Source organism: Gallinula chloropus, assembly GCF_964237585.1.
Source record: "Gallinula chloropus genome assembly, chromosome: 5".
Lineage (NCBI taxonomy): Eukaryota > Metazoa > Chordata > Aves > Gruiformes > Rallidae > Gallinula > Gallinula chloropus.
The window spans coordinates 74,462,086-74,475,996 of record NC_140090.1 but is presented as its reverse complement, the minus strand read 5'-3'; the positions used below and the strand labels follow the sequence as shown (position 1 = coordinate 74,475,996).

At 44.9% G+C, this 13,911-nt stretch overlaps 1 protein-coding gene across 1 annotated transcript in view; it reads left to right on the top strand.

The window, feature by feature from the left end:
* The window catches only part of SHTN1 (shootin 1), a 63,663-nt gene extending 51,663 nt beyond the window's left edge, over positions 1-12,000 (top strand). Inside the window, exons 14-17 of the mRNA XM_084264692.1 lie at positions 71-124; positions 2,483-2,603; positions 3,380-3,563; positions 11,531-12,000. Coding sequence (XP_084120818.1) covers positions 71-124; positions 2,483-2,603; positions 3,380-3,563; positions 11,531-11,741 — 570 coding nt within the window. The 3' untranslated portion in view covers positions 11,742-12,000. The remainder of the gene's footprint in view (positions 1-70; positions 125-2,482; positions 2,604-3,379; positions 3,564-11,530) is intronic.
* The last annotated feature ends 1,911 nt before the right edge of the window (positions 12,001-13,911 follow it).

Sequence of the window (13,911 nt, the reverse complement as noted above, 5' to 3'; positions counted from 1 at the left end):
AACTGCACACCTGTGCAGCAGACCTTTGTGCGATGTGGTTTCTAACATGCATGTGTTGTGTTTCTTTCAGCCAGAAACACCAAAGCCCTCTGAAAGTGCAATGAAAGAATTAAAAGGGATTCTGGTAAGCAAGCTTGTAGTTTGTTTCAGTTTTTTCTTCTCATCCAGCTGACAGGTTATTCTGTTCCGCCTGGAGAACACTCTGGGGAGACCTTAGAGTGACCTTCCAGTACCTAAGTGGGCTATAAGAAAGCTGGAGAGGGACTGGTTACAAGGACCTGGAGTGATAAGACAACAGGCAGTGGTCTTAAGCTGAAGGAGGGGAGATTTAGATGAGATATTAGGAAGAAATCCTTCCCTGCGAGGGTGGGGAGGCCCTGGCACAGGGTGCCCAGATCCCCTGGATCCCTGGCAGGGTTCAAGGCCAGGTTGGATGGAGCTTTGGGCACCGTGGACTGGTGGAGTTGTCCTTGGCCATAGCAGGGGGGTTGGACTTGGTGGCCTTTGAGGTCTCCAATCATTCATGGCAGCACCTGAGCAGCCCTTGTAAAAATAACTTCAGTACTGGTTGGGTGATGCAAGGCAGTACAGCAAAGAGTGCAGCCACAGCTTGTGCTGGGATTTAAAACTCACAAGCCTGGGGCCAATGAGATGCTAAACTTGCTGTTCTCCAGTCACGTGAAAGCAGGGGAAGAAGGGAAGGAATGGTCTAGGGAGCCCTGGACCTTAATGCCAGGCTCTAATTAGAGGGAAAAAATGTGGAGGCAAATAGGGAATAAAAAGAAATGTGGAGGTTATGTTTCAAATGCAACTCTGTAAGCATGTGAACAGCTTGATATGGTGTGATGTTTGGAGCAGTGAGAGATGGACTCAATCATCCTGCTGAAGGTCCTTTCATGTTCTAATTGCAACTTCATTTCTTTGATGCTATCACTGACATCGAGGGAGACTTGGTTCTATAGCTCAGGGGGAGCAGAAAGAAGCCTGCAGCTGCTGTGCTTCTGGATCTAGTTTGTTGCTTCTGAGCCCTTCAGGAGATGTGTAGTGTAAGATAAACTACATAAAATCCAATTCCACTCTGTTCTTGAGACCACTCATTATGCACAGTCAGACAGCAAACATGGGGTTGGGATGGGATGGAGTAAACATTTATTGTTCCTCTGCTAATTATGCATTTCATGTAGACCTCCATGTAATTGTTAAAAACAAACATGTTTATGTTCTGTAAATTGTGGAGTTTGGGAGTTGTTTTCTCACGTGTGCAGATCTGGAGCCTACTAGGCACCAATAATACACCTGCTCCATTAAATTTCAAATAGTTCTCAAAGAAAAGATTATAACTTTTGGGTGGGGGGTGAAGAAGAAGAGTCTCTTTGCTGGTATATTGAAAGTAGCACAGCCTGGGTAGCTTGCAGGGCTGTTTTATTTTGCCATTTGCTATTTCTGATTGAGAAGTTATGTGCTTTTCAACAAAAGATGTTACAAATACATTATTTATGTACTGGATAAAATGCACTAGAAGTCTGACATGCTTTGGAAGGCTGAATAAACAGGATTCCTGGGGATTCTTAAAGATTGTGAGACTCAGAGAATGAATTATCACCTGGGTTCCAAATTTTCAGTTGCATTGTAAACATTTTGGGAAAATTTTACAGTTAAGTAGATGCTGATCCAGTAACTGACTTTTGTCAGTTGGGAAATGTGTTCAGTATGGGCTCTGTGTATGTTAAAATTCCTGCAGGAAGCTTTGGGAGGTTTCTGGCTTTGATTAAAGCCTTTCCCACCCTTGCTTCTTTTTAAGAAGAGTGCTGCTGGACTTGCAGGTTTGCTAATGCAAACTAGTAACATGGTATAAAAAAGTAATAGCATACATTTCTATTTTGTATGCACAGAAAACTCTTTCAACTTTAACTATGTGTGTGAGAGGAACCATGTGGACATAGGGTCAGGTTTTGGCATACTGGCTAGACTGTAGGATATAATAAAATGCTGCAGTTGCAGCTGGCATGTACTGACATCTGCAGCTGTGTGTTCAGGGTGCAGCAAGACAGGACTGTATTAAAACACAAAACATGCTGAAACAGTAAAACCTGGATCTTTGGCTTTTTGCTGGCAGGGGTTAATTATGGGCATGATAATGCTCTGGCAGTTTTAAAAGATCCTTTAAATAGTAGGATGGAGGAAGTTGGCAGTCCCCTGCAAACATCAGAGTTTGTTCATTAGTGATCCAGAGCATCATTCTTTAAGCCCAGTATCAATCCTGTAACGTGTGGTTACTCCCTGTGTTGGGAATCCAGGTAGAGGGAGGAGTGGTGAGCCGAGGCCCAGACGCTGTCTGTTGTACTGAAGGGAGAGCTGTGCACGCTGGTCTAGCACTGCAGCTGCTTCTCTGCGGTTTCATATGTTCTCCTGGTGTGCACATGGGCTGTTGGCTGGGCTCAGTGTGCCTCAGAGAGCGTTTCATGCCTGTTTCTTCCTGTAGGAAACACTGAACAAATCCACTAGTTCCCGAAGCTTGAAGTCCCTAGAAACAGACAGCAGCGAAACAGAGCTGGAGCGAGTCCTGCGGCGCCGGAAGGTGACCACTGACCAGGACAGCGGCAGTAAGTCACTGCACTCTGTCCTAGTCCTCTGTCCCTCCCTGCATTAAATGACTACTGAAGCTTGAGTTTCTCTTCCAGACCATTGCCATTTCAGCCATTACGGAGAACCCTGCTTACTTCTGCAGTCACTCACTTCCCTGTTGCATCTGTCATTTGTCACCCCCATTTTCAACAAGAGATCCCTCCCTTTCAAAAGAAAGGAATGGCAACCAGAGAAATGAGGGTTTGGGACTAATGCTGTTAACTTCTTCTGCAGAGCAAGGATCTGTAGTTTTTAAGCTATGCTTTACTGTCATCATCTGTAAGAAACTGTTGATGTTCTGCCTGGTTAGAAACAGTGTCAGTGCAAGTGCAAGTCCATATCATAGTCCATATGGATGTTGCTGTTTTTGATGTCACCATATGGTTATAGAATGGACTTTGTTGATAGTTCACTGACTCATTAGCATGAGAACAGCTTTTTTATTGTACATCCGGCTCTCATTCCAGCTGGGTTTCAGGCTGGGAGAGCACAGGCAAGTTGAGGTGGTACTGCTGCTTGGACAGTGGGACTTACCATCCCAGAAGGCAAGTGCATGGCATACAGCAGGCCTGCTTGTGGCACAAGAAAGGGAGAAGCTGCAGGCACAGCTTTTGGTACTCTCCATGCCCTGGACACTGTTCTTTAAAACTATGATTTGATTTCTGCAGTTAGCTTGAATTCTACTGTGCTCATGTGTTGTTTTTAGACCAGTCAATCTGGATAACAGAAGCATGAAACTCTCTTTGGCTTTTAGGTCCCACTGGAATCTTGGCCACATCAGAATCCAAATCTCTGCCTGTGCTGGGGTCAGGAGCCAGTGCTGCACAAACAGCGTCGAACAAGAAAGACCTGGAGACAGAATTCACTTCCAAAGTACCCGACTCAGGTCCTGGCTCTAACCAGCTTAAGGAGGTCACAGGCTCCAAACCTACATTACAGTAAGTGGAATTTGGATTTCTAGATACTGGGTCTGTTTAGCTGGAGCATTTTGAAAGTGCTTTAACATCTGCTTTGGTTAACAGCATTAATATACAGTCTGCAGCTGTTTGCCACTGACTCCTCGAATAATTTGCAGTCTCATGTGAAGGTAGAAATTGAATTCTGTGTAATAAAACTATTTTCCCCTAGAATCTCTGAATGTTCTTCAAAAAAAAAGTTCATCTCTGCCAGAGGGGAAAAGAGAACCCAGAATTTTCAAGGAATAGCAAGGCTGAGTGTTTCTCCATATCTGAAGAGGGGACATAGTCTTGATTTCTAAAAAAAAAAGGTAGTTTTAGCAATTTTTAGAAAAAGAATAGTCATGTAGGTCATTTTAGTTTGTATGCAGGGGTGCAGAACAGTTTCTATTGGACCAAAATAGGTGATATTACTCTTAAATATTTGTTAGTAAAAACTCTGAATTACCTTGAAACCTCAATATTAAGATTCTTCAAAAATACCCCACCCGAGCCCCCAATTAGTGCTGCGCTTGCACAGATGGGCAGAGGAATGTTTCCTCTCAGCCCCAAGGTGCCAGCTCAGCATCAGGGTTAAAACTGCTTCAGAGTGATTTATTCCAGACAGATTCTGCAAAGAATTGTTGTCTGTATTACAACAATACCAAGCTCCTTTTGAAATTAGGCCGTGCACTTGCTTTGGTTCCCTTGCCAGGCTGTTAGTTTGTCACTTCAAGAAGAGGAAATAGATGACACAAATCAGATTGACAGAGTATTGTAATTGTGGCTAATTAAACCTCTGATTTCCCATTCTATCAGTTTAAAAACACCACCAGTAGCAATTCTAGCTCCACTGCTTAGTTCAAAGGAGTGTACCAACAAACAATCTGGAAATTCAGTTTATATTTCTCTTTATGAACTGATATTTGCTTCACTCTCCTCCAGGTACTGGGTAAAGAGCCCAGTTTCCTTTTGTGCCCTACAGTTTTATGTAATTCACACCGAGTTCTAAAAGCAGAATGCCTTTTCCAAGCATACACATTTTCCCCTTTTATTACATCTAAGTATCCTTAGAAGAAAGATGATCTTCATTTTAATTTAATCAGAAAGAGGAAGATTAGTTCACCAGTTAATTTGACATGAATAATGCCGTTGCATTTTCTTGAACTGCTACCCTGACAGAAGGGTGAGGTTGCTCCTGAAAAATACTGTGTTTGTCGTTTGTGGATTTCTACAATTTTGAACAGATAACCTTAATCAGAAAATACAGCAACTCCTACCACCTTTTGTCTACCTTTTATTCCACCAAACTAAGTGGAAATTGCATTTACAAGAAAGGAAATGAAATAATTGCAGGCCCCAAGGTCTCGCAGAATGCGTGGTGAATTGACAGTGAAAAGGATCTTGTGTTGACAGTCACAGTTGTTATGTGTTATAAAAGCGTATGTGAAGCTCAATTTATTTCTCAGCTTGCCTATTCAGTGACATCCTAAAAGACACATTTCACTTTAATTTATCTGTTTAAAGCATTAAAACAAATGCCATGGCCAGATTCCCTAGTGCTGCAGGGCTTCTTCGCACCGAGGCACTGGTGTAAACCTGCTTAATTGGAAAGGCTCGTCGTTGAGGAGGGTTTCCTAGTGAGGGAGAAGGTGCTGGGGCTCTTACACTCTCCCACTGCCAGGCTGGCAGGGAGGAGCAGAAATAACTGAGGTGCTTCCTACCATGGTGAAGTGCAATCGCTTTTCTTCTGTCTCCTGGGTACTGTTGGCAGCAAAGGTTAGCAGAAACAGCCCACAAACTCTAAGGTGTGTAAGTGCTGTTTTGGAAGAGGGCTCGTTTGAAGCAGGCAGCGGAAGGAAGTTCATTTGTCTGACAACTTGTTTCTGTAATCAGGTGGTTTTCTGGGCTTCCCTGAGTGCATCTATATGAGTGATTTAGTTTGGATTGGCAGAACGCTTCTGAAGCAAATCTCCCTCTTGTCCCCACCTGCTGTGCTTTGACTCAAACCCTCAGAGCTCTCAGTCCATGAACTGGATCCCTAGATTCATCTGATGGGTGAAACTAAACCAGAAGATCTCATCCAGCCTTCAGTGGATGTCCCAGGGCCCACATGAGAGCTAGCTCAGTGAATAACCCTGCTAAAACATGTTATGAGGACACGGGTATGCAGCACAGGCTGCTCCCCTCCACCCATCCACTCCTGTCACACCAGGCTATTTCCTACAGCAGACTGTGTTAACTAAACAAACAGCACGCTGCTCTGACCGGGTACCCTAAATGACAAAGGCACACAAAGGAGTTATTGTGCCTCCTCTTTTCCTTATTCATACCTGAGGTAAAAGGATGCAGCTGGCTCATCATTTGCAATTCCTTGAGTTCTGCCGAAGGTGTGACCTGCTCCAACTCTTGGCAGCAGCCAGTAGAGGATTGCATGTCTCATAATTGCCAGGTGCCTCTCTCAGCACAGTGTTTATTCTTGTTTTTCTTCACCTAGATTTTAATGTACATATATAGAGAACCTTACAGGTGGTTCTCCATGAGATGCTTCTCTCTGTTGCACTGTCCCTTTACTGAGGTCTGTAATCGGAAGGAGGAGGTAATACTTAGAGAGATTTAAATGCGAACAACCCGATTCATCATTCTTTATTCACATTGAGTAACAGTTGAGCACACCTGTTCTCATGGAGAAAGAAGGTCGTGCCTTTTGGAAAATTTATCTACAAATAATACATAGACAGAAGTCAGCTCACTGAGTAAAGTCCCAGATCCTACCCACCCAGTGACAGTCTGACCTAAATATGCCCAGGGTAAGGAATTCGGTCTTTGGTTGAAGTAGGACTCATGCTGTGGTTACTCTGGCTGCCAGCTGAATCCGAGTGAGTTGCCAAGGGAGGGATTGTGGGAAAGGGCTGTAACCTCAGGAGATATCGATTCTGAAATTTCCCTGTAATCAAAGTGTGAGTGATGATGGCTCAGATAAATTCTGAAGGAGCATTTGGGTTTTGAACGGCGAGGTGAGGTGTCGTGTCAGTGCAGGAGCTTGTTAGCGGGGCCTGAAGCCACTAAGCAGATGATTTGGAATGCACGAAGTTGGGCTGAGGGGGAAGACAGCAGCAAGTTGTGTCCTATGGAGAAGTGGAAGCCTCACCTCTGTATTCAGGTAACTTCCTCCTGCAAATCTCTTCCCAAATGTTTAACCCAGCGTGAGTGTAATTCTGGGACAATTGCTTGGGAGAGAATAGGTGACAATTTAGTTCCCTTGGGAGCAAAGAGAGTTCCGGTGGCTCCCTGGGGCATACAGGCACAGAAGAGAAAGGTGTGTCTGGCTCTGCCCCTGGCTTTGGGGGGATTGGTTTTTGTCCCAGCACTTAGTCAACATTTTGTTTCTGGGCAGCAGACTTCTCTGCTAACAGAGTGAACCGCGGAGAGCGTTAGTCTTAATCTGATGATTTTATACAATTAAAGGATTTGTCCTCCTTCTCCTGCCTGTAATCTTAGTACCCCTGAATCATCTACCAGCTCTGCGGGAAGCAGCTCAGCCTCAGCTAGGCAGGACTGCAGAGGTTTTCTAGCATAGCTTGAACGTGGGCAATTCAGGTTGAACAACAAATGAAGAAAACAATGGGATGTTCTGCAAGTTTGAGTTCTCAGTTTTAACTGTTTTAAAAGCTACTGGCACACATTTTTCTTAGACCGTACTTTTTGTGCACTCTCAGTGCAGGTAGAAGCTCTCCTCAACTCCTCAATTAAATTAATCAGCCAATCTCTGTGAGCATTTTCAAAAAGCACCTAAAAATGGGAACAATTTCCCTGCTAAAGATTGTCTGCAGTTGTGTTCTGCTGGCCGGGATGTTGATGCCTTTCTGCTCAGCTGGATTTAAGGGAGGCATTCCTGAAACAAAAGGGGTTTCCTGCACTTTCTTCCCAGATGCTGGTTGTTAGTGCTGGTACTGTCAGAGGAGGGAACCAACAGACTGACTGACCAGTGTCACTGTTTGTATTCCCTGTCATTTCCTTTTGATGAATACTGCCTGGTGATGGAATTTTGTTGTTCATTGAAGACTTCCTGGATGTGGAGTCCGTGTATCTCTTCCTATGGTCCAGTGTTAGCCTTTGGTCCTCTCTGTTTATTGCCCTGCCTTGTTAAAAATTCTGAAATATTTAATGAACACATCTGTAGTTTTTATTCTTAATGAAAACTTTGGACTAGAGGATAAAATGGACTTCCCTCTGGTGCTCTGGCATGGATCGGGGGGACTGCGACGGCTCTCTGCCGAGCCGAGCTCCTCTCTCCCATCCAGGCTGGCACCATGGTTGGGTCTGGGGCAGGACCACTAACCTGCTGCTACCTGGCCAACCCTCTGAGCGTGGCAGTTCAGAAGGGACATGCTGATTTGGAGCATGAGCTTTATTGTCCCAGCAATGCCTGTCCTCCGTTGTGGGGATCTCTGGGGTCAGGGTGTGCTGTACTTAGGCAAGCAGCAAGCTGTAATTGACACCCAGGTGTGGTTTTTAAGTGGTATAAAGAAGCAACTGGTGGTGAACAAGTGTCAAATTAGCGTAATGCTTCAAATCTCCTGCTTTGGGGAGTAAGGAGTAGCACCAGTGGAGTTTTACTTTGGTTTTGAAAGCAGTTTTGCTTTGAAGAGAGAATGACAGCTATTTCAGCATCCCAGATCGAGGAGCTCGCTGAAAGACACAGTATACTAGTTCCATGCCACGTTAAGCGTTGGCTTTTGTAGCAGAAATGACTTTGTACTTACAGCTCGGGTTCCAGGCAGAGGATCAGCGTGGAATCTCCCCTGCTTTTAACCGTGTGCTTGCAAGACCAGCCTTTGCTGGAATAAATTTTTGCCTGTATTTTCTAAACATGCTGTAAACCCCATGGATTTCCCTACAGTGTTTCCCTTGAACCATTTCCTTTAGCCTTCTGCTTTTACATATTAGGAAATTGGATGGGACTTCATCCAATAAAATTTTCCCTGATATTTACATAAAATTCTGGTTTCTAATGGAAACATATAACAATGAATTCATGAATAGAGCAAGGTTAAATAATACCAAGGTTACAATAATAACCAGAGGAAACAAAGAAAATCCCAGTCTCAGTTGAGAATCCGATCCTTAGTTTGTCCTTTTGTGCTCCTACTGCAAATTAGTCACAAAGGACCCAGCAGTACCTGTTCCCCGACGGCCCATCAGGTGCAACCCTTAATTTTTGCACCTTCTGTAACTATATGCACAGACCACACTGCTTTTGAGACTCAGATCACAAGCAGTCCTCAGCGCTGCCTGGGGCTTTGCATATCCTGCACGATCGATCTAAAACACATTTAGCATCTAAATCTGGATTTCACAGCGCAGATTTCGTGTCTTTAGTCATAAAAATACATGCAGACTTACAAACAATTATGTGTGACTGAGTACAATCGAACCAGGTTCTCAATTTCTGGCTGAAATATATAGTTGGACAAATAACAGGAATACTGATAACAACATTAACAGCCTTAATGAAGGAAGAGCTTTGCAGAGAGCTTAAATGCAAATACCTTGGCTGGACAAATTTGTAATTGTTCGAAACTGTGGCTAACTCTGGCTGTACTAATTGCTTTTCTCAGCTTTATTTGTAGCAGCAGACCCTGGTTTTTTTGAAAGGGAGCACCAAAATTACATTCATTCTTGCACCGAAAGTTTATTATGCCTGCATTCTGCTCTCAGACAAACTATTGAGAGCCAGCTATGAATACCTGATAAATAGGGTTAATAATTTTTAACAATACCTCAGCTGTAACAGCAGCACTGCCAGGCTGGTACTGCAGCAGCGTAAAGGATTCGAAGAAGGGAACGCAAGCACAACCAAGTCTGAATAGTAATTCTTATTTTTATGCTTGAAACGCTGATTTAATCACTGGTTTTCTCCATTAAACTACTTTATATCAACATCTTTCATTTTTCTGTCCTTTGAAGGTGGTAAATATGATTGCCGTTTTATCCATTTTTGTTATAAATGAACCAGACTTGAGAGCGCTTGGCTGTGCATCAGTTGTTGGAATGCTGCCATACACTAATGCAGACTCCCCGCTGTGAGCCCAGCGAAGAATTATACTTTGATTCACCAGATTGTATTAAATAGTCCAGCTGTTGGGATTTGAAAGATAGTTACCTCCAAAGTGAAATAAAAATGAACTTGGCATTTATGGCTTTGACCATTTTGATAGTGTTGGGCAATCAGCTTTTCAGAGGTAGCACTTTTTAAAATAACCCTCTTCTGGTTACACTGCTTTAAAAAGTTTAATTTGCTGTAACATTCAAAATACCCCACCTTGTATTTTCTGGAATGATTGGCAACTTTTGCATAAAATAAGCATTATTTTCCTTATGAAATCACTAGCTTCTGATGATAATCAAATGAGTCTGAAACTGTATCTATTAGCGCCAATTTCTGCATTAATTAACTTACGCCGAAGTTCTAATGTTAGAGACAATTCTTGTAATTAAAGCTTGAATATGGAATTTCATTCGCTATACCCGGCGCTTGGGTAGCAAGCCCAGGAAATCCTCCCTGAAACAGAAAGTGTCACAACTGTTGTTCCTGTGATTGATTATTTGGCTTTAACCTGTGCGTTTCCTCTCCCTGTCAGGTGGGAGCCAGGATATTCCCCGCCCCGTGCTCTAAGTGTGAAATGGGGTGACCTCTTTTTTTTTTTCCCCCCCTTTGTCATTTTCTCTAGGACAAAGACCGTCACAAAAAGGGCGGCTCACAGCAGATGGACCCGGTAGCTGAATTTCTCTCTCTGGCCCCCAGTTGATTCTGCTTTCTCCTTTCGGGGGGTGTTACCTTAGCAGTATGGAGGGCTGTTTCTGATGGGGAGGCATGAGAAATTTAGCAAGATAACAACCCAAGAGGCTGTGGGGTAGCAAACGCGGGTGCATTCAGCAGCTCTGCAGTCGGGTTCCCGGGAGAGCGGAGCCGCTGATGTCCTGCGCCTCTGCGGCCTGGGGGTTGTGGCTGCGCGGGTGCCACACGCGTGCGGTGTTCACGTTGCTGCGTCAGGCCCTGCTGAAAGATGTGTGTGTGACTGGAGGCTCGGCGGGTTACGTACCCCGCGGCACGGAGAGGGAAGGAGGCACAGGGCCGTGGTGGCCACCCGCCTGCCCACGCAGCAGAGATGTGCAGGTGGGGCTTTCCCTGCATTTCCCTCGTTCTCTGCCATGTGTCCTGGCCAGTGAAGGGTTTGTCTGTGTGCTTCCAGCACCAGTACAAAGCTTTTGAATACAGACGAGTGCTTTTAGTGTTCACAGCTCGATGCCAGCCTCGACAAATAACCCCGGTGTCTCTGACCTTTCCTTCCTCTCTCCTGGCTTAGAGGGCTTTTCATCCCTGTGCCACAAGCCATCCAGACGTAACACGCAGCACAGAGCGTCGGGCTGACGTGATCCGGGAGCGGCCTGTTGGTGCTGAGCCACGGCAGAGAGTCTGATCGTGCTGTCCCGACCTCCCTTAGAGCAGTCACAGCCCTGCACAGCCTGTGCTGGAAGGGTGGTGAGGAGACACACTCCTTTTGGCTGTGGGACTGCCAGCCTGCAGCCACAGTGACAGGCAGCAGTTTCTCCGGGTGCTCCACTGGACGTGGGGGAACCTAAACTTGACTCTGAGGTGGGCAGAGAGAAGATACATTCTTGAGACTTCAGACTGATTCTTTGAATCTTAAGGATTTTCTTGGTGACTTGTAAGTTTGTTTTTCCCTTTTCAGCATCTTCCCACAGCTGGCTTAACAAATGGCAAGGGAAGGGTAACGGAGCCCTTGCATCCCACAAGCTGCAGTCTGTACATAACAGCCATGAATCCAGGAATCTATTTACTATGGGCCTGTCCCAGTCAGGAATGCTTTTCTGTACATTTACGTTCTTCCTCCTAAATCTGTGAACTGTTATCTGTATTAATGTATTTATTCTTTCTCCTTTAGATCAACTAGTCATACAGAACTCACAAGAAAACCTTCCAGCAGTGAAAAAGAGACAGAATCCGTTGTAGTTTTAGATCCTGTTTCCGCCAGCGGGGATCAGAGGTCTGAAAACATGCCGAACCCCAGTGAAATGAAAGAAGAAAAAAGGAAGGAGCTGCATAAAGAAACTCATGTTGAGAAAATAAAAGAGAGGGACAGTTCTAACTGTTAATTGTTATTCTGAAAGGCTGTAACTTTTTGGGAACCATTACCTGGACACGTGAATGGCGTTAGGTGTGTTACTAGGGGCCACGGCCTGTACTCCAAACAGTTTTCCAAACCCTGGGTTGAAGCAGTTTTTTGTATGCAGTTTTGTTACACGCACTGAAGCGTTGAGTATCACTAGGTATCACTCAGAACCCCTCTCCCCTTTTCATTTTGCGGGTGTGGTTGTTATTTTCTTGGGTGGTGTCAGTTACCTTTGCTTTAAAGCCCCGTTTGAAAAGCCTTGTGGAATCGCTCCTTTGTTGAGAAGATGCCTTGTCAGAGGCCTGTCCTGGAGCCCACCAGAAGGCTCTCATGTCTCTTGGGCTGGAGAGGCTGGGTTAGGCCCTGTGCAGGGGTTACAGGCACAGCAGCTTTGGTGTGTGGGGGCATTACTCAGAATTAATCAGGTTTTAGACATGGGGCTTTAAGAGCGTGTTGGTATCTACTTAAACCAGGCTCTTGTAGGTCTCCTCGCTGCTGTCTCCATAGATGTTCTTTTGAGGAAATGAGAAGCACAAAGGTGACACGTCTGTGTCACGTTCCCAGAGGACAGGTAGCCCAGTGACTGTGAAGCAGAGGCGGTGCAGCATGACCTGTTGGTACTGAGGCTTTCGGTAACAATAGCAGAGTCGTAAGTCTGCAGGTTGGGATTGGTGCTCTCACTTGGACTAAGGGGCTTCCCCAAGGGGGACTCACCTCAGGGCTTCCAGTGTCACATAGAAAGTTTGGAACCGCTGCAATTGTGGTCTGTTCCCCTGAGGGTGGGGACCGCCTTTGGGATTCAGTTGCCTTTGGGATTCAGACTGTGGGTTATTTGGCACCAGCAGTTTGAGGAGCCCCAGCTGAAACCTTGCAGCTCTACCAAACGGGTCTTTGCTTCCAGCCCAGGGCACACCAATTTCTTCGGTAGGTGACACGCCAGGTGGCTGCTTTTGATGCACAAATCCCCCTTGCCCTCAGCCCTTATTGCCTTGGAAGACAGGCAGGGAGATACATATGGGATCAGCTCCACTGCCAGTGTGTGTTCCCTGGGAATCTCTTTTTAAATTCAACCCAGCGTCTCAATCTTTTATATCACTGAACGAACAGATGTAATCAGGGATTTACCTAAAGATCGGTGTAACAGCAGTCGGGTGGTCAAGGACTTGAATGCACTTGGATTCTTTTCTATTTAATGATTTGAAACAGTGATAGTATTGAAGGATGAATGTTCTGAGTTTGTTGGTTTGGCTCTGCATGCAACTGTCTGGTGCTTTTCCTAAAAATAAAGCGATAGTAACGAGCGTGGTAGCTTCACATCTTCTTTTGGGTGTTTTTTGCATGTTTGCTAAGAAGATCCTGGACTTGATCTAGTTACTGAGCTGCATATAATTCCTAAATGTGGGGAAATTTGTCTCATCGACATCTTCATTTCTGGGGGGCGGCTGGTTCTGCGGGTTAATTTCTCCCTTAGGTATCTGTTACCCTGAATTTGAAATGCAACGTTTTACATACTTGTTTTTCCTCCAGTTATTGCTGCTGTATTATACCTTCAGATTTTCAAATTATGCAAAACCCCTGACGTTTTTTAAGAAGTATTTCTTTTTCTTAAACCGTTTGTTACCTAGGACGTAACTTATTTATTTATCTTTGCACTGTTGCTTATTAAAAAGACTCCTGACAAGTTTCCCAGACCTTGTGAAACCGAGTTGTTATTCCCTGCCCGGGAAGTGCAGCTTCTGAGGGGTGCCAGTTACAGCTTTGTGCCCTACATGGGGTTTGCACTGCTTGCTGCCCTTCCATTGATAGCTGGCTTGGACTGGAGCAAAATTCCCTGTGTAGGTTGGATCTAAGAGCAGCTCTGGGGGAGTGTGTGGGGTAGAACAGAGTAACAGTCGGTGCCTTTGTGTTTTATATATAAAAAAAAATCTCCTTTCTTTTTTCTTTCTCCCCTCTGATTTGTCAGTAGGTCGCTCTCTGTATGGAGAGTGATTTTGACTTTCCCAAACCAAATGTTTAGTTTTGGCCTTAACACAGAGGTGTTTGTTTTTTCGCTCTGTAAACGCAGCACAGAATCGGGTGGTGGTTTTGAACTGGCCACTGCTCAGTTAACTCGGTTTCAGCTGAAAGCGATGGTCGTCTGGGGAAAGAGAAGC